Source organism: Haliaeetus albicilla, chromosome 6 (assembly GCF_947461875.1).
Source record: "Haliaeetus albicilla chromosome 6, bHalAlb1.1, whole genome shotgun sequence".
NCBI lineage: Eukaryota > Metazoa > Chordata > Aves > Accipitriformes > Accipitridae > Haliaeetus > Haliaeetus albicilla.
The window spans coordinates 7,688,911-7,711,038 of record NC_091488.1 but is presented as its reverse complement, the minus strand read 5'-3'; the positions used below and the strand labels follow the sequence as shown (position 1 = coordinate 7,711,038).

General features: G+C 37.8%; 1 protein-coding gene across 1 annotated transcript in view; it reads left to right on the top strand.

The window, feature by feature from the left end:
• Nucleotides 1-22,128, top strand: part of CFAP47 (cilia and flagella associated protein 47) — a 334,652-nt gene that overhangs the window by 241,826 nt on the left and 70,698 nt on the right. The window contains exons 55-57 of the mRNA XM_069784915.1: nt 4,952-5,056; nt 9,446-9,602; nt 20,958-21,053. Coding sequence (XP_069641016.1) covers nt 4,952-5,056; nt 9,446-9,602; nt 20,958-21,053 — 358 coding nt within the window. The remainder of the gene's footprint in view (nt 1-4,951; nt 5,057-9,445; nt 9,603-20,957; nt 21,054-22,128) is intronic.

Below are 22,128 nucleotides of genomic sequence, written 5' to 3'. Positions count from 1 at the left end.
GAACTGCCCTATATTTTGCATACATAGTATTACATTAAATTAATAGGATAAAACTTGAAGTGTTTATTTTAGTCTGTCTTTTATCTCATGCATAATAACACATCTTCATACATTACGTTAAAACTCATCAAGTGCTCTTACTAATCATTTCATCAATTGGTATTTGAATAGGAGCTAAGAAACATAATGGATGCAACTATATTAATCATCTAGGAGTATTACACGTTATGTTTAGGTCATTGGCACAGAAGCAGATTAGATTTAATTATAGTGACTTTTGGCTCCTGCAGATTGCATGTTACCTTGTCCAGGAAATTAAAATAAAAAAATCTTCTCCTTCCAGCTTTCCTAATTTATCACCAGAGATTCACATATCACCAATAACTACATTACACTGCTTAGGAAAAGACACATTCAACACTACCTGCAGTAATTTTCTTTCTTTTCTTTCTTTCTTTTCTTAATAGAATACTCAGTCCTATATGTCGTTTATGCATTGAATTCCAATTTACAGCAGTACTTTCAGTTAAAGGATAGCTTTGGTGAATTTGCTATAAGCAACTACCTAGTATTTATTTCATGTGTCTGTCCCTTTTTGAACTTGTTTCTTCCATTGCAGACCCGTGTTTGGAGAAGTACTGTGATTTCCTTCCCATTTTGATAACAAAGACGGGGGGTGGCATTTAAATACCTGCTGCATCTCCTGAATATCTTGCATCCTAGGTTTAGTCCCTCCATACAGCACTGCATTCAACTTCCAGAAGATTACTACTAGTTCTTATAAACTGTAACCTGTGTTTAAGGTATTAGTTTATATTAATGCCTGTTTCAATGTCTTTGTGATGTGTGGCAGAAGTTTCCCATCTTAATTATTCAAGTTTCTGCTCTCTTTAGAGCAAATAATGCTTTCTTGTCAGCAGAAAAATTCTGGTTTGAGCGATCCTCAGATGAAATGCAGCAATAAAGAGCAAATTATTAGAACAATAGTTTGAAGATGGGATTGTCCAATTAAGATAGGTAATGTTTGAAGAGAATTAGTAGAGTAATTTTAGAATCCTGCATATTCTAAATCAGTAATTTTAATATTTCATATAATTATTCATATTTGTTTTTATGTCATCTAAGATACAGAACTGTTGAAGGTATTGGGCTGTCAGAAAATATCTCAAAAGGATTTCATCAGTCACTGAGTTATGTTAGATAAACCAGATTCAACAGAGATTTCAGAGAAAATTTTATCTTTCCTGGAGATAATTGCCGAAGATATTAACCAAAATTTTGACTAAAATTTCAGAATTTAAACAAATTCAAATATCATATTTATCATACTTCCATGTGTGTGTAAGTTTATTTGAGCTTCAGTTTGCAACAGAAGGCATTACTGAAATACCACAAGGGATTATTTTCTATAGATCTGATTCAACTTCAAGTACTGACATAATTAGAAATAGGCTTTCCTGAGGTCCAGCTGAATTACTCTCAAGTATTCCTGAACTTCTGGGTGCTTAATGAAGTCTAAATGAAATTCAAAAGCTTTAAATCTTGTCAGCTTCATGTAAATTAGAAGCAGCTCCATTACCTAATTTGTAAACTGAAGAAAATGAGAAAAGTATACATATCTTGTTAGGAGCTGTGCAATGGTAGTCTGAAACAGCTTTAAATGGAATATACCATGTTGGTTTTCTTTCAATAATTTGATAAAATTTTCAAGGATTTCCTTTAATGTGATTTGGATTCTTATGTATTTTTTCTTTCTTTTTTTTTTTTTTTTATTTTTTTTAACAAGTTACACCTAATTTTTGTTTCCCATCTTGTCAACCTTACACTGTATGGATTAACTTAACATCTTTATAAACGCTGCCAAATTCTCTAAAAGTTGGAACAGAAGTGAACTCCCATAAATTCACTGCAAAATTCCTAATTTGTTTTTCATTAGCATGTTGGGCATTATGAGTTTCTGGGGGAACAGTCATTGGGATGTTGAGTTTCATGTTTCTTTCCTAACCACAGCTTGCTTTATCTCTAGTAGAGAAGGATTCATGTTCAGCATTTAACACATGAAAATTATCAATCATTGGTAATGCTATGTTCCCCAACTTCTTTCCCTCAATATAAATACATGGACAGATTTCACATGTATGTCTATTATATTTATACACACATATATTTATGATGTAACTTAAATGTACAAAAACCTGTTACAAATGGGGTATTGCCAAAAAGAAACATGCTTTCACTGTAAGTCTTCAGATTGCTATTCTCCTGGCTTATAACTAGCCTAAACCTTTTTCTTGAAGCTGCTTCCATCCTGATTGGCTATCAAACACAATTTTTTGGGAGGAAAAATAACCTAATAAAGAAGTGCTGGCAGTGAGGAGTGCAGTTTCAAAGTCTCTGTGGGCAAGCTTTATTAGTTTCTTAATGACCGAGAGTATTGTTTTGTGCAGAGTAGAGAATAAACTTTTAGATTTAACGAAAATTTTCCCTCCTTTGTTGGATTTATAAGAGGAATAATGTATTTGCTCAGTCTTCTTCAGACTCGGTTTCTGTATTTGAACAGTTATATCTGAGACCTGATGGTACCAGTGTCCTTTCACATGAGTGTCTTGGTAGACACTTGTTTATTTAAACAAAATGAAAGGCAGGGCATGGGTTAACTTTAGCATATTTTATTGAATGATTGTGGCAAAGTATAACCTTATTTAAAAATCTTGTTAGTGTTATTTCTCAATTCTATTTTTTAAAGCAATTTATTCTTTGGTTTTCAGTGGAAAGTAAGTTCTTTTTCTTTACCCAGCTCTTTATTTCAAAGAAAATTACTTTCTGGATACAGTAGAACATCATACTGTGTGATATAAAATGATTTTTTTAAAACAGATCTATAACATAAAAAAAAAAATAATCTTTTCTGCTTTCAGAGCAGGCAGTGTGCTGGATTATCATAACTCCGTGTTGATTATTTAGATTCATTGTGGCAGTGCATTTTCTGTGTAATGATAATATGTCAAGTAATGCTTATTGAAAATGGAATTCCAGTTTGTTTTCATCTTTATGGGAGTGTTATTATTCCAAATAATGTAGATTGCTTAGTGAAATTACTAAAATTTTTAAAATTGTATTTTTAATTTCATCATGTATTTTTATGCTGTGACAACCTGTATTTACCTTGCTTTTTTGTTTCGTTCAAAAGTATTTGGGAGAGGGTAATCATTAAGGTTCTTTCTCCATTTGTAAGTCTGCATTTGATAAATGGGGCTGGCTGTTTGCACAAAGTAGGTAGGAACTCGACTGCAAATGAAAGTAAAAAGTCTCAAAAAAAGGTTTCTAGATACTGAGCATGCCCAGGAACTCCCTGAGAAATGAGCTGCTCAGGCTCCTTTTAGATGACGAACAGCTAAATGAACTCTGGGCAGTGGGGCAGGTGGGAATGGAGGTGGTTTGTGGGAGGTGTCTCTCCCCAGATCCGTTATTCTGGGTAATACAGAAACCTTACAGAGGTGACAAGAGGGGGAGGGCGGCAGTTGACTGCTGGTGGCAGTAACCATCAGTAGGAATACCCGTTGTTGAAGGTACACCAGTATCCCAGTCCGTAATTGTGCCGGTACCCTATAGACACACTTAGAAGCTGACTGGCAGGACCAGGATCCAGCTCCGAGATGGCAGGGAAAGCCGTGGGGCAGCGAGGAACAGCAACATAAACCTCATCAGGGGCTTCTGCCCTAGGCTGCGAGCGGACACCTCTGTCCCTGCTTCACCCTCTGGGGTCTCCAGTTTGGCCTCAGCGCTGTGGCCATGGCCAGCGGTCCTGGTGCCCCAGTGGGCCCCCGTCCCTGTCCCCGTCAGGGCTGGATGTGGTGGGACAGGGTTACTGGTGGAGGTCCCTGCCTCGCCGTGCCGTAAGCTCGAGCCTTCCTCAGCCCCGAGCCAAGCACTGCATCAGAGCCCAAGCAGTCAAACCTCAGGGGTGGGAAGAGGGCTCGTTGGTGCAGTCAGGCATCTTGCAACCATTAAATGTAGTAAAAAAAAATATGAATGTTTTAATAACTCCTGTTCGCCGCCTGTTAGCAGCTCATTCTTCCAGGGCTGACATTTCCTTTCTAAGAGGGCTTGTCGGTGCCAGCTGTTGTAGGTTGTTGTTTTGACCTTTATTAGTTGTAAATTGTATTCATTTTATAAAATACAGCACGAATGTCCATAATTCCAATCAATTTTCTTTTTCTATCTTCTTACATGCAAACATTATTTAAACAAGTATGATATTAAAAGGCTAGTACTTTTTTTTTTAATTAAAAAAATAGACACGGTAATTGTGTATTCAGTGATTCTAGCTGATCATTCCCTCAATGCATTGGCATTTTTATTATTCATAATTCTGTTCTTTCACTGCTTTTCTAGTTCTTAAAAACATTTATGACCCCATTGTAGTCAGCTACTTTGCTTTTCCCTGTGCTATTGAGACTCGAGTAGTATACTTCAGATGAAGAGAAACCTAGCAACATCATTTACAATGTTAGTTTAGATAAAGGAAAGCAGAAGAGAGACGAAGCACTGGTTTATTAAAACCTACCATGTATTTCCCTTATAAGCCAGTTCGTGTCTTTGGAGGTCAATGTGATAACCTTTTAGTGGCATCAGTACGATCAGACACCAAAGTCATGTTTGAGTGGTACTTGTGAGATCCGCTGTCCATGTCCTTGGAGCGATCTGTAACACCAGCTCTGTAGTTTCTGGGGAATGAACGTGCAGTGACTGCCACGGAGATCGTTTACTGCAATACACTTGCTGCCTTAGCAGCCTATGCGTGCTGAGGGGACAGAAAGCATCTGGTGGAACACATTAATCACATAAACATCAACCCTGTAGATACAAAGCACAAAACAGAAACAGACTCCACAAATTGATTTTTTTTCACCCCCTCTCTTTCCTTCGCTTCTTTCTTGTATTTCTACAGCTGTTTGTCGCTCCTCATTCCACCACTGAAGTACCTGTGCAATTCTGTCCGTCTGCCCTTGGAAGAGGCAGTCACAAGGCATCAATAACCTTCAGATGTTCGCAGGTATGATACTGTGTTTGCTGCCCACAATACTTGGAATTCAGATTAGATAATATTTTTAATAGGCACGTAAGTAAGGGTTTCAGTCTGTAGGTCAAGTTGAAATTTAATGGCTGGATGCATAATGAAAAAGCAAATGCAAAGATGTTCAAAAGTTATAATTTGTTTTAACCTTAGTTTTACACAGAAATTATTCTATTTACAGTATTAAAATGTGGCGTAATGGCCTAGGAGCTAGAGTAAGTAATGAATAATTTTAGCTTTCTTGGTAATTAGTTCTGCTGTTTTTAACACCAGAAGACCAGCACTTCTTAGCATTGTGACCTCTGAAATTAAATTTCTTGATGTTTTTCTCAACCCAAAACAAGATTAAATTGTTTCATTTTTTATCTGATCTGAATTTTGGAAGGTCATGCACTTGAAAAAGTGACTTCTTCCTTTCAGTTTATTTGAAAATGGTTTTTACTTTGAGCATCTTAGAATTGTTGACATTTTTTTCTGTGAATTTTCCTGATTTTAAACAAGTAAATAAAGAAACGTGAGTCATCAACGTGACCTACTAGCTGATTAAAAATTACAACTGGAAACAAAAAGGAAAACTGATAATGTGATGTAAATGACAATATTTAATCACATGAGCTGTGGTTGAATGAAGCGTTTGCTTTCTGTGCAATTTCCTCTCTGTATTCTTTTTGGACTTTCAGATATCCTAATAGACTGCTGACCTGTGAATTACTCCAGTGCAACCAGGAGTTTTCAGTAGTGTTTTAAGTAATACTGCACAAGCAAATACTCTTTTATATGAAGAAAACAAATAGTGAAGGAAGTGATGTGACAATTTTTTTTCCTGATAAAGTATGTGGAACAGACAGGTTATTTGTAGGTGGTGTTAACACAGCATTTATTTTCAGGATCTCTCTTCTTAAATATTTATTAAGGATAAAAACAAGGAGACAGCAATTCTCTTATGAACAGTATATATCCAAGGCCAGTGCAAGAGGACAGAATGTCCTTATCTTGTCTGCATCCTAATGGTACACGGAAATCTTATCTATATTTAAAAAAGAAAAAAGAAATTCTTCACCAAATACAGAAGGAATAAAACAATAGAATGATTCATTTAAACCTTTCAGGATCAAATTGAGCCCTGCCACCTGAATCTTCTCATCCAGTGCATCTCCTTTTAAGTAATGGCAAATCTCCAAGTTTTTATCTGCAGTGAACTTCAGTCAGTATCCCATCCTTCTATCTGCTTTGTCCAGACCCCTTTAACCGTTTCAGTATATTGGCATAACCTTTGTGCTCTTTTTATGCCTGAATCTTTTGAATTTTGTAAGTTTTTGTTCATTTTCACGGCTACAGTCCTTACTAAATTAATCCCAGACTATTTTGGTTTGCTAATTGTTATACTGATAGCCGACACTGAATATTTGCACACATGTAATTGCCCTTTTTAATGAAAACTTGAAGACCATTTCTCATCAGTGCAGGATGCCTCAAACAACTTTTAATGTAACCCCCCACCCTGACATTGATTTTCCTCCCTTGATTTCTGTGATTAAATATATCTGAATGGACACTTAAGCCATCTGATAGCTGAATAGCTGACTAATCTAAAATCAGTTAATGACAGTTCTTACAGGGTAAGCCTTAGCTATTTCTGATTGTGCTTCTTTGTTGAACTGAGAGAAACTGCTCTGTGCTATTACCTGCTTCATTTGTTTCTGGTTTGAAGCTGTATGAAGAGCTCTTCACAAATTGAATCTGAGTTTAACTCTAATCATTGTGAAAATCTGAAATTAAGTTTGTTGGGACATCACAACTGAAAGGTCAGCTTGAACCCAGCCCACACCCAGAGTTCTAACCTATCTGTATTATCCTATTCTTTTACCACATTGATAGCATCCAGGTGTAATGCAGAGCATGTAACAGTAGTAAGTAATATTAGAGAGAAACTGAGCCCAATATTAGATCCTATCTTGTATTATTTGCCTTAGGATTCTGGGGTTTTTAGTCTTTTTTTCCTCTTGATTTCTTGCACTGAGCATACATGATCTTGAGCTCCATCACAAAGCGGGTCAGTGAGGAACAGTAACTGCAGGTCAGGCAAGGCAGGCCTGTCCTATAATCTGTATAATGTTTTGTTTGTCTTGTTTTATTTTCCAGACTGACCGCTAACTTTGTTTGGCTCCTTCTTTAGCCACTCCGTTTGTCAAAGTTTCAGTGTGTTGTTTTAAAGGTGCTCAGCACTTGAAGCAATGGCGTTCAAAATGGCTCTGCTCGTTAACCACAAAAAATCAGAAGCTCAAACTTGGTCTTTACAGCTCACCTGCACAAAATATGAACATATGCACTCCTCCCACCCCTGCACTGTACCTCAATGTAAAATTATTTGCTATGAACAAGGTGGCTGACACAAATTTACAGTGGGCATGGAAAGCAGTTAGATTAATATTGCCTCGTAACCTCTGTGTTAAGTGCTTTTAAAAAAAAAATTTATTGTTACTGTCTAAGTAAGCACCAAGTATCAATAACAAGCCGGTGTAGACCGCTAATTACTTGACACATCCAGCTTTCTGAAAACATGGTCTGCTGGAGTGCTCATGCCTGTGTTCTAGTCCTTCGAAATAAGCCTGCAAAGTGTGCTCAGCCTTTTGTTTACATTTAACTTCTTGAGGCCGATGTGGTAAGGAAGCACATGAGTCAGGAACACAAATGCTATGGCATACTGGCTTGGCAACTGTTGGGCAGGTTCTTGTTGACTGTGACCAGCAAAGGGGCTTCACCAAAAAGTTAGTCCTGTGTTGCTTCAAAGTCTGTATTCGCCTTGCCGCCAGAATCTGAACAGCGAGCGGTGGTAGCTTCCTGCTCATGAAGCTGTAACCATGAACGGGCTATGTTTAAGTCAACAATAACAAAACAAAATGTAATTTTAAAGGGAGGTAGTTTTAAATTCTTATTAGTCTGAGTAATGCAGAAGTTCCTGCAAACCAGGTGTTATAAATCACTGTCTAAATCCTAAACAAAACACAGGCTCTACATCTATAGTCTGACTTTTACTATTGGGTAGTCCCTACATCAGTATATAAACAATTCTTCCATCTTTTTTTTTCTTTTTTTTTTTTTTTAATCAAAATGCTATAGCCTTAGATGACTTTTACCAAAAAATTTCCTTCAGTAAGATTAAGATGTCTTTTTTCTTGTTGGATTGAATGTTTCTCTGTAAAATGATAATAAAGGCACGCAGTTTTGCTGTCCAAAGCTGTTTTCTGAAGACTTACGATGCGCCATTTTATTTAGCCTTGTTTATGCTGAGAAGTCTCAGTATATTAGTCACTTTTTACTGTAGGTATTTTCAGATTTGTTGTTAGATTTTTGAACCCTATCTATTACAGATTTTCCTTATTTTTTTCAGATGGGCTATGCAGAAGTAAATGCGATATTTCAGATAATGAAAATAGTGTTTTGATTTTATTTATTGTTTTCTATTCTCTTTGTGTTGCATACCTTTTTGAGTGATAATGAACAAAACAGATCAAAGGGTCGCTTTAAGCAGTTTTTAATAAGCCTCAGATTTTAGTCTGTATTGTTATTATTTAAAGGCAGCAATATGAATGTACAAATTAAACATTTTCCTTGAAATAATGGTAGTATCTTTATATTTACCATTCACCTTTGCTGCTCATTCACCTTTAAAGGTTCCATAATAAGTGGCATTATCAACATCACTTTTTATAACCTTAAAAGAGTAAATGTGGGGCAGGCAGCTCTTTACTGTCATGCTGAAAAAAATGATCAAATTTAATACATTAATGTAATTATATTTTCCTTTTTTTTCTGCTGTGGTGATACTCTGTATCTACTAGTTCTTTCCAATATTCTCAATTCTTTTGTGCAGAGTGGTTAATGCTCTTTATTATCTTTGGAGTAACAATTTTAGCTTTTTGTGTCATTCTAGTGCTGTCCCATCAAGGAATTATTTTCCTTCTTCCTTCATCTTCTGAAGAGAACTTCTCACTTCATCTGCTTTCAGGTTCTAATATACATGCTTTGAATTGCCCTCTTGCAACCGCCTACATCTTTCCATTCACCACACTGGAAGCTCTGAGTAGCTACATGGAAGTTAAATACTCTGTGCTCAGAGTAGCACAGAAGTTAAATGCAGAGGAGATGTGAACATCTCCCAGACTGGAACTACTAATTTCCAGATAGCAATACTTAGGGTAACATAACAGCTTGAGTGAAGGAGAAAGAAAAAGAGAAAAAAAGTGTTAAACAGCAGTTCACTTTTACAACAGAAAAGAGACATAGAACACTAGAAGAAAGAAGCAGGCAAAATGCCTTAAAATGTACAGAGCTGATAATAAATAATGATACATGTTTCATTTACAGCTTAAAGAGTGGATATTTTACCTTTTCGGTACTGGTCTACCTCCTCAGCTGATGGAACCAACCAGCATCAGTGCATGCACTGGCCAGCATTCTTTTGTCATCATATCCTTCAAAAATCCAACTCCTGAAAACGTGGTCGTAGATGTCATGCTGACAGGTACAGGGGTTTGGATTTTTTTGGGGTGGGGAGAGGAACTTAAGCTCCTTGGGTTGCATTAAAAGTGTGAGTGGGATGCAATTACATTTACCTCGTGCCATTTCCTGGCAACAGAGATATTGTGTATCATTCACATCCGCCTTGAAAAGCTCTTTAGACTGTGCTGTGGGAGCTAAGAAATAACACAAACCTTTAGCAACTGTTCACAGTAGACCTCTTAGCTCATACAGCCTCATGTATACATGCAGCTGATTGTTGGCTGTGGACTGCGCTGTAGCATTTAGGCAATAGGAGACTCCTGGGGTGTGTTTTGGGAGCTGTACGTCTAAGCCAAATAGCTAATGTTTTATTTTGGTTTTGTTCTTCAGTTATTTTCCAAAATATTTTATATTATTTTGTCAGATTCTAGATAGCTAAAAGAGTTAGTAATGGCAAAATATTTGAGGTTTTTTTCTGATTGACCTTCCAAGCAAGTATGTTTCAGCAATATTTTTAAACATTAAAAAATAAGATCCAGAGTTACCAAAGATCATCAAGTCACTGTCCATACCGAGATTTCACAGATGCTGTATAACTTATGTGAAGTCCCAGATTCTCCTTGATGACTGAAATTTACTCAGTGAAAGAGCTAATTTCACTCTGAGTGAAGCAGAGAGTTCTCTGAATCCCCACCTAGTCCAACGTAACAGGTAGCATCAAAAAACAGGTGCCAAAACTTTTCCTGCCATCTACGTATAACAAAAACTGAAGATAAACCTTCCAGTGGCCCCAAAACACACCCCATGGATGGGGAAACAGAATAGGAAAATCAAACCTCTGCAAAAGTAAATTTTAAGCCAGGTTTACACACTCACGCTATGATTTGGGATTTTGGCACATAAAGTAAGTGAAGAAATGTGACTTAAAAAATGTAGATTCATGTTTATTTGTTGTACTGAACTCATGCTATTTAATTACACTTTCTGAGATGTGAATTAGAAATACAGAAATGCAGCTTTGGCTACATATGTAGTTAACATACAGAGGATTTTGGAGATTCTTTTACCTAAATGGTGCCTGGTCAAAAGCATTTTTGGTCTCATGACTGAATGCTCTATACTTTTGCTGACCAAGTTTTTTTGGCAGACTTGAGTGCTGTTTCCCATGTTTAACTGCTAAAATATTTTCATTCATGACTGTCACAAAATAGAGTCCATTCGTAAACGATCGGACCACTTCTGAGTTTCTGTTGATGTAGTCTTCTGGACAACAGTGAAGGAAGAAGCAGCATGCAGTGGATCCACTGTTTACAGGCTAAGTAGATCACAGCCAAAATTTGCCTGCTGAGTAGGGGACCTGGCAGAAAGGGGAACAAAGTGTGTCCAGCGTCCTATTTATCTGACATCTAGGCACCCTTAAGTGACAAGAAGCATTGCAGACTGGGTTTGCAGACAGTAACAGGGCAGTTAATGCAGCACTTGGCATTCAGTGCGCATACAGAAGGCTCAGAAGTGCTGCTCATAGTAGAAAAGGATGCATAAATGTTGACAACACACCACAGGGGCCACTCTCAGGCCCTGGATGGTGCCATCATTACTTCTGTAATCTAAATGGAAGTCCTGAGGGTGGATGCTATAACCCTGGTCTGAGACAGTTGGGAGTTCTCAAGGTTTCTCCCTGGCACTGTGCTATGAAAGGCAACGACCTCACCAGTTAGATGTGTGTTCTGGTAGAATTCCTGCGGTGCCAGATGCAGGAGCTTTAATGAACCAAGAGATTGACAGGATCTTTGCAGAGACTCTGCAGATCAAGACTGAGAAGTTTGGTGTGACCGAAAGAAGACAGAAGCATCAAGAAGACACAGAGTCCCAGCAGTGGGGAAGTCTCCATTTCCATCTGCAGCTGTTCCTCTAAAGAGGAAGTTCAGAGTTCTGGAAGAGAGGAAGGGAAAAAAAAGTTCCACTGAGGGAGAAGAGTCTCGGCTGAGCATCTCAGTTTTTTCGATTAGAACCAGCACTATTAAACAGGAAACAATGAGTTTCCTAGTGGTTGAATTTTTCTTCCTCCATGGGACAAAACCTGCCAATTTCCATAACAGTGTATCGTCTCAGGAAGTTTTCTGCTTTCCCGGAGCTCAAATCTGAGATGCTGCAGAAAAGATTGCCAAGGCTTATCTGACCTTGCAGTTACTATACCTTCCTGTTCATTCATACAGCAAATACATGGATCTATACTCCCTGTACAGCCAAGGAAACATTGAACAGATTGAAGGAGACTGGAATGTTCTGTGGGCATTCTTTCCTCAAATATTTGTGCATGCATTTGCATAGAGCTTGGGCAGCAAAAAGGAAAAACGGGAGGAACAGCAATTCCAGGCCAGTTGCAAGGCTGCAATGTGATCACAGTCGTGAAGACAGTCAGTGACAGTATGCGCAGTCGGAGCATGGTTGTGGATGGGTGCAGGCTGTTTAGAAAGGATAGAGAGGACAAATTTGGTCACTTGTATAGCTTAGGCTTCTGTGACCATAAGATGATTATTCATGCTCATTCAAGTTTCTGTACACTTAAGTACAGAAAGGTACTTAGAGCTGCATCAGTTTTGCAGAAAATTTATTAACAGCTTAGGAGTGAATTGTCTGATTAATTAGGAGGACTGAGAATTTCAGCAGAAGACCCGATTAGCAGTGCAGGGACCCTCTCGGTGAACTAACATACAAAAAGGAAGCATATGCTGCTGTGGGTCAGGTGCAACATATATGGGCTAAGGAAACACCTCTTATATGTGGCACTAAGAATTTATCAACAGTCTAATCAAAGTCTTAGGTCTAATCAAAATATAAATGATGAGATATTATCAGTCCAACTACAGTGATAGTAGCTGTCAGGGAGCAGCAAGAACAGGCTGCTCCACAAAACAAAGTAAGACAGGCGCCAAAGGTGACAGCAAAACTGGCAGAGGCCTTTCAAACAGCGATTGCCATCCCACGGCATCAAACCAAGAAGACCATAGCAGGTCTGGTGGCAGTAACCAATTTCAGCCACTAATCTAGTGACTGACAGCCAAGTCCACAGTGAGAAGGCAAGTCTGTGATCAAGCCAGGAAATCGAGTAGGCTGGGCTTGGCAAGAGGTATGGCCAGAGGCAGCGTACCTAGGACGTAGCTTGGGCAAGGACCGACAGCAGCAGCTGAGTTTAAATGCAACTCAAGCCAGTGGGTGGAAGCCCCAGAAGCTACTCGCTCACAACTTAGCTGTTTTCAGAGAAGTCTGTTACCAGATTATACAGCTGCACTGTATCAGAGATCTTGAACACAGGCAGCTACAGCCTTGTGTGTGGAGAAGAGGTTAGAGAGAATTTTGGAGAATGGTTATTGGCTGGACGGATAATTTAGCATACATCGCTCAACTCAGGGCCTTGGCCACTAATGCTTTTAGTCCAAATTTTCCAATTAATGCTAATTACTGCTGATATATACAAATCTTCTCATATCTACCTTGTATTACTTCACAGTAAATTATCAGAGAAAGTCATCAACATCCTAGGTCCGTCACTGGGAAGGAAATGTTGATAAAATGCCAGTTTCTTCCTTCTCACTCTTGGAGCTGCTTGGTGTTATTTTTATATGTTTCCAAAAGGGTCTGTTGTGACACGTGCTTTCTTATTGATCCCCAGGCTTGGTTCCACAATGACCCCTTCATTTTGCTAGGTCTTTACCATATATTGTATGATTTCTTTAGGATAATACCACAAAACTATATACCACTAAGCCGAAGCTGAAAAACAAATCAGGCAACAGTTGGCACTTCCAGCTATGTGCTGTTACAGCTAAAATAGCTCAAGTCCAAACAAGGTGTGACAAGTCCCTGAGGCTTTGCACTGTTGACTTAGTAGAAAGCCCTGTGGCCTGTTACTAGCAGTGGCAATAATGTATTCCCTGCACTACACATAGATGAGGTGGAAGGAAGAAAAGGTAACAAAAGGCAAATGTAAACATACCACGAGCATACTTAGCAAAAAACCCAAGAAGGCCAAAGCCCATTAGGTGTGACAACTTAACAGGGAAAGTATAGGCTCACAAGAAGGGGTTCTAAAGGTACACTAGTTGCATAAAGAAGCTTAGGGAAAATGCCGACAGGTCCATTGATGGATGGGGGAGAATCAACTAGTTACAGACAATGCAGAAAAGGCTGAAGTGCTCAGTGCTTTTCTTTGCCTTAGTCTTTGCAAGCAAAACTTGTTTCCAAAGCAGCATGTACTGATTTGGTTTGAAGGGGAGATGGGCAGCTCGTAGGGGAGGAACAGGCTGTGGACTTCTTAGGGCAGCTGGATACATTCAGATCCACAAGTCCAGATGAAATTCACAGAATGATAAAAGAGCTGGCCAATGTGATTGTGAGGCTGTGGTTCTCTATGAAAATTCATGCTGATCTGGAGATGTTTCTGTTGACTGGGAAAAGGCTACGTTATTTCCTTCTTTGAAAAATGGTAGAAGGAAGACTGAAGGAGTGGTAGGTTGATCAGCCTCACCTTAGCCCCTGGTAGAATCATGGGAGACATCCTTTTGCGGTCTGCGTAGCCCATGAATTGCATATCCTCTTGCAGTCCGTTTCCAATCACATGAGGGTCAAGAAGGTAATCAGGAGTAGTCAAATGGGTTTGTTAAGTGCAAATCATGATTGACTAACATGATTGCCTTCCATATGTAAATGAGTGATTATGCAAATGAGGGAGGAGCAGTGGATGTAATATACCATGATTTAGTAAGACTTTTGTCACTGTTTCCTGTAGCATTCTTTGGAAGCTAAGGAATTCTAGGCTTGATGAATGGACTGCTGAGTGGGTTGAAAACTTGGCTGAATTATTGGTCTCAAATGATAATGATCAACATCTTGACAGTCAACTGCTGGCTGGTAATGAGTGTAGTACCCCAGGGGTCAGCACTGGGGCCTGTATTATTCAAGACCTTTATTAACGACATGGATGATGACAGAGAGTGCAATGTAAATTAGGGGAAGCGCCTGACATGATGGATGGTAGGGCTTCAGTCCAGAGGTACTTTGATAAATTATTGGTGTAACTCTTTTTTTTAATTGCTTTTGTTCGTCAACTCACCTTCCATGGAGCAGCTTGAAGATACAGTAAACTTTTACATTGTTAGTAAAGCAATTTTCCTTCTAAAATGTTAAGCCTTTGTATTTTGCCCTCTCGTTCCATCTACCCTTTGTGCTTATCTTAGCTCAGACACTTAGAGAAGCACTGTGAATTCCTAGCTGTGCAACCCACCCTATTTGACCAGGAGGTAACCATTTATAAAATCTCTTGATGTGTAGGTGTGTATTACATGCGTGGTATGAAGGTTCCCATTACACCTCATGGAGTGCAGCATGCTTTATTCTAGTGTAAAGTGCAAGCTGGTATTCTGATTTGTATAAGAACAGTTATGAGAAACAAGCTTCTTGGCTTGTTGAGCACAAATCTGGTGCTGGATAGCATAGTTTAGTACTCTAATACTACTATTATTTGTAAACAAGCTAATCTAACACGCTATTCACAAAAAATGGAGAAGAACGATCAAACTTATCCACAATGCAATTTCATCAGAAATTATTTCTAGAGCTTAAATATTGGCACTAAAACCTAGTGAACTGTGATGTTCTGAGAAACTAGCAGAACCTGCATTGCTTAAGTATTTTGGTGAAAACATAGTCATCTCTCTAACTATAGAGCATTAACTTGTCCCAGGGAGATTTTCAGTAATAGAGACAGTGCAAAGGTAACTGGCTTAGACAGTAAAAGACTGATGTTGGTTTTTATGCATGAGAAGTTTTCAGTCTTCATTTTTCTTTACACATCAGTAGACCTGACATGATGATGATCTAATGTTTCTGTGATCTGTGGAATTATGAAAAGTTTTCTTTGAAAAAATAAATTTTGTACTGTGATCTTTATGGAAGTGAAACCATACTTGTCTTTAAAAGCTGTCTCAAATTTGTTAATCAGCTTAATACATAATGTTAATTTTCTAGTTCAGTTGCTGCTGGTGACCTGCAAGTAATGTGTGCTTATTTTTAATCACAACAAGATAGTTGAGTTATGCATTACGTTGTCTTTAGACATGGTTGTGCATGCTATGATTTGCTCTCTGTAGGAATTTTTACTGTAATTCCTATTTCCTTCTTTCAAGAGGAAGAGAAATGTAGTCTTATGAGCAAAGTCATGGACGCATAAGTTCAGCTTAGTATTTCTGGCCATTACATACCCTGGGAAATAATTTCCATAATGGCCTAAATATTTAGTTGAACTTTCATGTTCTCGAAACATAGTTTACCTGGAAAGAAAGCAAATAGTATTTTAATATATTAACTTTGATATTTTATATACCATAGCAATGCAGATATGTTAGCCCAGTGTACAGTATAAGCTAATTAACTTGGGTTTTTTTCAACATTAAGAATGAATTTGCCATCCTGCAAGGCTAATCAGTCTGGTGAGAAAGTTATCCTAGTATGAATACAGTACTTCTAGTACACTTCCTTCCCTACCAAGAACTGAACTTTGGTAGTTCAGAACTTGCTCTGCTACAAATTCCCCCCCCCCCCCCCCTTTTTTCCCTGTTTATTTTGGTTGTATCAGTTTGTTAATGAGATGTCCAAAACTATACATTATTTCAAGACTATTTGCAGTCCTAAGTTATGGAGAAGACCGGATCTCTTACCCATGTTGTGATAATCTACACTTTATTTTAATGTGTTTTGATATGAAGAGCCTATTTTTGTCCTAAGATCTCTCATACCAGTGCAAGAATACACTTGGGAAAATACAAGCAAATTAGGAATGACAGTAATATTACGTCAGACATAACAATAGTAACCTTCCATGTGAATTAGTTAAACACAAACATTTTAGTCTGAAATAGGAAGTAGTCTTAATTTATTCCTTAAAGAGTGACAGCCTAGTCATTCTTAAAACCTGTTTTTTTCCCTGAAAAATGTTAATCCAAAGAGTAGAAATGACCCTTGTCGGCAGGTAACTCAAATCCACAAGTTTTTGAATCCATCTCTGAGAACAGACACTTAAAACTGTAGGTTTAGTAATATAAACCCCAGACTACTCCCATTTTGAAACGTCTTACCTGATATTTTAGCATTAAAGCAAATTATTGGAATGCCTTCCTTTATTTAATCTTGCGCTGGACTCATCATGCTCATTGCTGGCATTACTGGAGGCCAGAGAGAGGGCAGAATGGGGAAATCAACAGGAACTAGCAAGTCTGAAGGCAGAATGAAATGTTTAATTGATCTTGATCTTTGCAAATTGTGTTTCAGACCATGTGCTGCTGCTTAAGAGAATTAGAAGTGACAACAATGAAAATAGGGCCTCTCAATTAAAGTGTACAAGCAATAAAGATCAACATTTATAGGTTTACTTAATGCCTTAAAGAAGATTACAGAAGTTATCTGTATCTTGTTTTCAAGTAATATTTCATAGGCACTTTCTGCCCTAGATAGATGTGAAATTATGTTTAAAATTGCACGGTTCAGGAATTAAAATAGAAATTAATTGGAAATTGTCATATCCGGACCATTTCTGAAGCTGTCATTTGCATTTCTGAAGCTTTGTCAAACCCAAGAGCATTATTTCTCAGAAAGGTTTCTTTCTGTGAATTTTGACTGATATTGTAGTACAGTCTTTTATTTTGGATAAATATAGAGCAAGTAAAACTACCTGCCATCTGATAATTTGTGATGAAGGGGTAAAATCTTGGACCTCCAAAAACTTGGTGTTTTCTTACTGAATTTAATAGCAATAAGTTTTCTTCCCAGGATTTAGATACATATCTGTGGCTTAAATCTGCAGCTGTTATTCATATAAGCATTCATAGCGACATTAAGAATATTCATGGGAGCAGTGTTTATTTGACAGCAGGTAATTTTCCCCAATATGAGCCAATGATCAGAGCTACAGAGTATGCAAACTCTTGTTACAGATGGTTTAGCAACCATTTGTACTAGTTCAGCTGTTTCAAGTTGAATGTTACTGCTCTTCTGTAAATACCACTATATAATATTTCTACTAAGACTTTATGGAAGCAACGAAACTGATATAAATAATTGATACCACTGAAATCTCCAGTGTAAACCAGACCCCACAGAGTTCACCTGTATAAGAATTGTCCCTAAGTGTTAGTGGTTTGTTAATACCTGTAATGATTTATTTTGGTTAGAATGAATGATAGCATGGTTTGGGTTGGAAGGGACCTTAAAGATCATCTAGTTCCACCCCCCCTGCCATGGGCAGGGACACCTTCCACTAGACCAGGTTGCTCAAAGCCCCATCCGACCTGGCCTTGAACACTGCCAGGGATGGGGCAGCCACAGCCTCTCTGGGCAACCTGTGCCAGTACCTCACCATCCTCACAGTAAAGAACTTTTTTCTACTATCTAATCTAAATCTACCCTCTTTCTGTTTAAAACCATTACCCCTCACCCTATCACTAAACTCCCTGTTAAAGAGTCCCTCCCCATCTTTCCTGTAGGCCCCCTTTAGGTACTGGAAGGCAGCTATAAGGTCTTCCCGTAGCCTTCTCTTCTCCAGGCTGAACAACCCCAACTCTCTCAGCCTGTCCTCATAGGAGAGGTGCTGCAGCCCTCTGATCATCTTTGTGGCCCTCCTCTGGACCTGCTCCAACAGCTCCATGTCCTTCTTGTGTTGGGGGCCCCAGAGCTGAATGCAGTACTTCGCTTGGGGTCTCATGAGAGCAGAGTAGCGGGGGAGAATCACCTCCCTTGACCTGCTGGCCATGCTTCTTTTGATGCAGCCCAGGATACGGTTGGCTTTCTGGGCTGCAAGCGCACATTGCTGGCTCATGTTGAGCTTCTCATCAACCAACACACTCAAGTCCTTCTCCACAGGGCTGCTCTCAATCCACTCATCGCCCAGCCTGTATCTGTGTTTGGGATTGCCTCGACCCACGTGCAGGACCTTGCACGTGGCCTTGTTGAACTTCATGATGTTGGCACGGGCCCACCTCTCGAGCCTGTCCAGGTCCCTCTGGATGGCATCCCTTCCCTCCGGCACGTCGACCGCGCCACGCAGCTTGGTGCCGTCAGCAAACTTGCTGAGGGTCCATTCAGTCCCACCGTCCATGTCACCGACAAAGACATGGATAATTTAATTTCATGTTTTCAATGGGCCAAATGTATTTTGAAGCTTCAAGAAAAAAGTGCAACAGTTTTTTAGAGGCTATTCACTTCAAACTTTGAAGGGCCATGATCAAATAAAAGATTAAAGCTACAGTGGTAATTAGGAATCAGATAAGGGAGGTAAATTGGTTCCTCTCTGGAATCCAGTGTTATCTACCTTATGAAAACTGATATCTGTGGCAGTGTATAAGATTGCTTTGGGTAAGAGTGTGTGCACAGTCATATTAAAATAGCTGTCTCATATTCTTGATTATTAAATCCTACCTTATTTCCAAGATAAGGTTGCACGCACAGTAGCTTGGCCATGTCTTTTTCCATACAAAGATTTCGAAACGAGGATTGCCACTTTCAAAATGTGCATTGCAAAATGTTTTCAAGCTGCTTGCTCTGACTTTATTATGTAACTGAACTAAATACTCAAAGGTAAGTCTGCTAGTAACAGTTATTTTTCTTTCAGGTAAAATACACTGGACATAAGTAATATTGCATATATTTAAATCAGTGTTAGAATGAAGTAAGAGAAATGTGAAAAAATTTATTATTTTTCAAATCGGTTTTGAATGTGGATAATCAGTTTAGAATAAAAGTGCTAACATCACTTTGTGCTGATTTTGGCATAATTCAAACCGTGATGTTAGCTACCAATTAGAAAAATAATATGCAATATATAAATTCACTTCTGAACTGATAAATGCATTTGTGAAACATCACGAAACATAACATAGTGCTTTTAATTTTATACAGTGAAATTATTTTTCAGATAGAAAAGAAAGATTTCCAGAGTTTAGTTAGCTAGTTCTGTGAAAATTACTTTTTAGCTGACTATGTAGACAGATATAAAGAAAAAATAAATAACAGATATTTTACACTTTGGAAAACTCTTCTCGTAGGGGATATTTACAGGATTCAGCTTGTTTGCATCACAGACAAAAAAATAGAAAAGAATTCCTTCAGAATAATTAGCATTATAGGGAAAGCTTTCACACTAAGCTTGTTTCTGCCATTGCAGTATCTCAGGTCAAGAAAGATGGAAAGATAGTTCCTTTATCGATGTATTAAAATGGGGTGTGTAGGCTTTTCTTTTGCAGCCATTTTTTCATATTTGGAAATGGTCTTTCAATTCTTTAAGTATTTCCCTATAGATTGCAAATTCTGTTTCAAACCTCTAAGCTGGTTTCCAGCACCTGAAACTTTGTTCTTGAGGTAAACTAATTTTGAGGCTGTTTTTGTTCTCACAAGAAGCAAGAAGTTTGATATTTCCAGGGGAGCTTTTGTTTGCCTTCCTGAACATCTTCGCTCATTGTTCTGTTCCTTAAAGCTATTTTAACTTTGTTCCGTAACCCCAAATGACAGTCTTCCCCCTGGCTGTTTGACGCATTCCTGTGTATCATATCTTCCTATCAGCAGTTCATCATTCTGGGTTGCTACCCTTTAATATGACGTATTATTCAGATATAGTCTATCTATTGGGCTCAGATTCTTGAAGTTAACTGCTAGATATATTTCCTACATGGCATTTCCTGCAAGTGTCAATTCTTTTAGCAAGACACCTTTGGTTGCTTGAACAGCTCCAAAACCCGTTTATAAAATCAGACTTCGAACCAGTTTTTCCTATCTCATTTTTCATTTATCCACACCGTTGACAGTAATCAGTGAAAACAATCAAAGTAATGCCTACATCCTCTGTCTCTATGCAGTAATCTGTTAGTTGATCCAGTAACTTGTCATCAAGAAAGCAATTCTTGTCTGCAGCTGTTGCCGTACTGCTGGTCCTGAACCTGTTTCTCTCAAGCTTTCTCTTACATGTTTCATATCACCATGGGCTTTCTTGGCCATTTGATTTTTTTTTTATCTAGAAAACAATTTCTTTTGTAATCTCTAGATGTTATTTAACTGAAAACATTTTAAACTTTGGGTTTACTCGATGGTGTGTTATTTTATTTTTATTCTATTTAAGATCTCCATATTGTATCTATAATTTTATTTATCACAATGAAGAAAATACTGAGAGAACCATTAAGCAACAGCGGGGAAAAAAAGGCCCATGCGCTCCCATTGAGAATGTATTTTTTAAAACCTTTGTCTATGGAGCTGTTTTATTAGGGATATTGTTCAATCAATTTTGACTTCTAAATGAATTGCCCTGAGTGATTTTTTAAATATTTTTTTTTAGATCAGGAGCTGTCCAGTTGTCATCTCAGTGCATCTGTCCTATCCAAATCCACCAACAAGGAATCTGTTTTCCATCTTCTGCTTAAACAACCACGAGGTATGTAATTTCTTGACTTCTACTTTGAATTTTTTACAAGGTGTGATCTCGTATGGTCCCTGAAATCTAGAGTGTGTATGAAATTCGGTATTTTGTTGAGTGCAACTCGCCAGTTGATGTGTTGAATCTGGCTCCTTGTGGAAACAAGAATTAGCCCATGTCAATGAAGTTTGTTTGTTTTACTTAAAATAAATGAGTAAGTAAGTAATAATCAGAGATGCATCCAGTAAAGCTCCTCTGAAGTATGTATTGTTCATTTTTATACAGTTATTTTTTCCTCATCCCTGCAATGATTTTCTTGGACTTTTGAAATATGTTTTCTTTCATAAATAATGTCTTACCATCAAAGCACCAATGTCATGTGTGATGTCAAAGTGATGATTATGTGTAAAAGAAAGAAGAGGGATGCAACCTGACCTCATAATAGGTAATACAAGTATGACATAAAAAGGGTGAATGAGCCCTTATAGTAATCCAGTCTTGATGTATTCCGAGGAAAGGCTTTGAATTAAGAGATTAAATCCATATCAATATAGTTGTATTTTAGGATTGTCAAGATGAGCAACACCACTATAAAAAAACTTTATGAAATACTAGGTAGAAAAGCATCAATTGTTAAAATTCTTAATTAAATATAAATGGAAAAGCTTCTTAAAAGTTTTTTTTATGAGAAATTGTATGTTTTTGTAATAAGTGCAAATGAATACACTTGAAAAGTAATCTTTTAAATATATTTAAACTATTATCAATACTTATTTTGTTAATTTATCCTGCAACAAGTCACAGTTTCCTAAAACCTGAAGCACCAGGAAGAAAAAACATGTAATTGCTAATAAATTTCTTTTAAAAAGAAAATTTTCCTAGTTTGAAGGATCAGTTAAGGAGAAATGGAAGGGGTAAGAAATTCCAAAAATAAATGAGTTAAGCATTTATAACTGCTTTTACTTTTTACTGAATTAACAGAAAGCAAAATAGGAAATAGGCTTCATAGTGATTTGGTTCTAGATATGCTTATCTTTCTCTTCAGACTTGCCAGTCTTTTAAACTTTTCTGTTGCAAATTACTACTTTCTGTA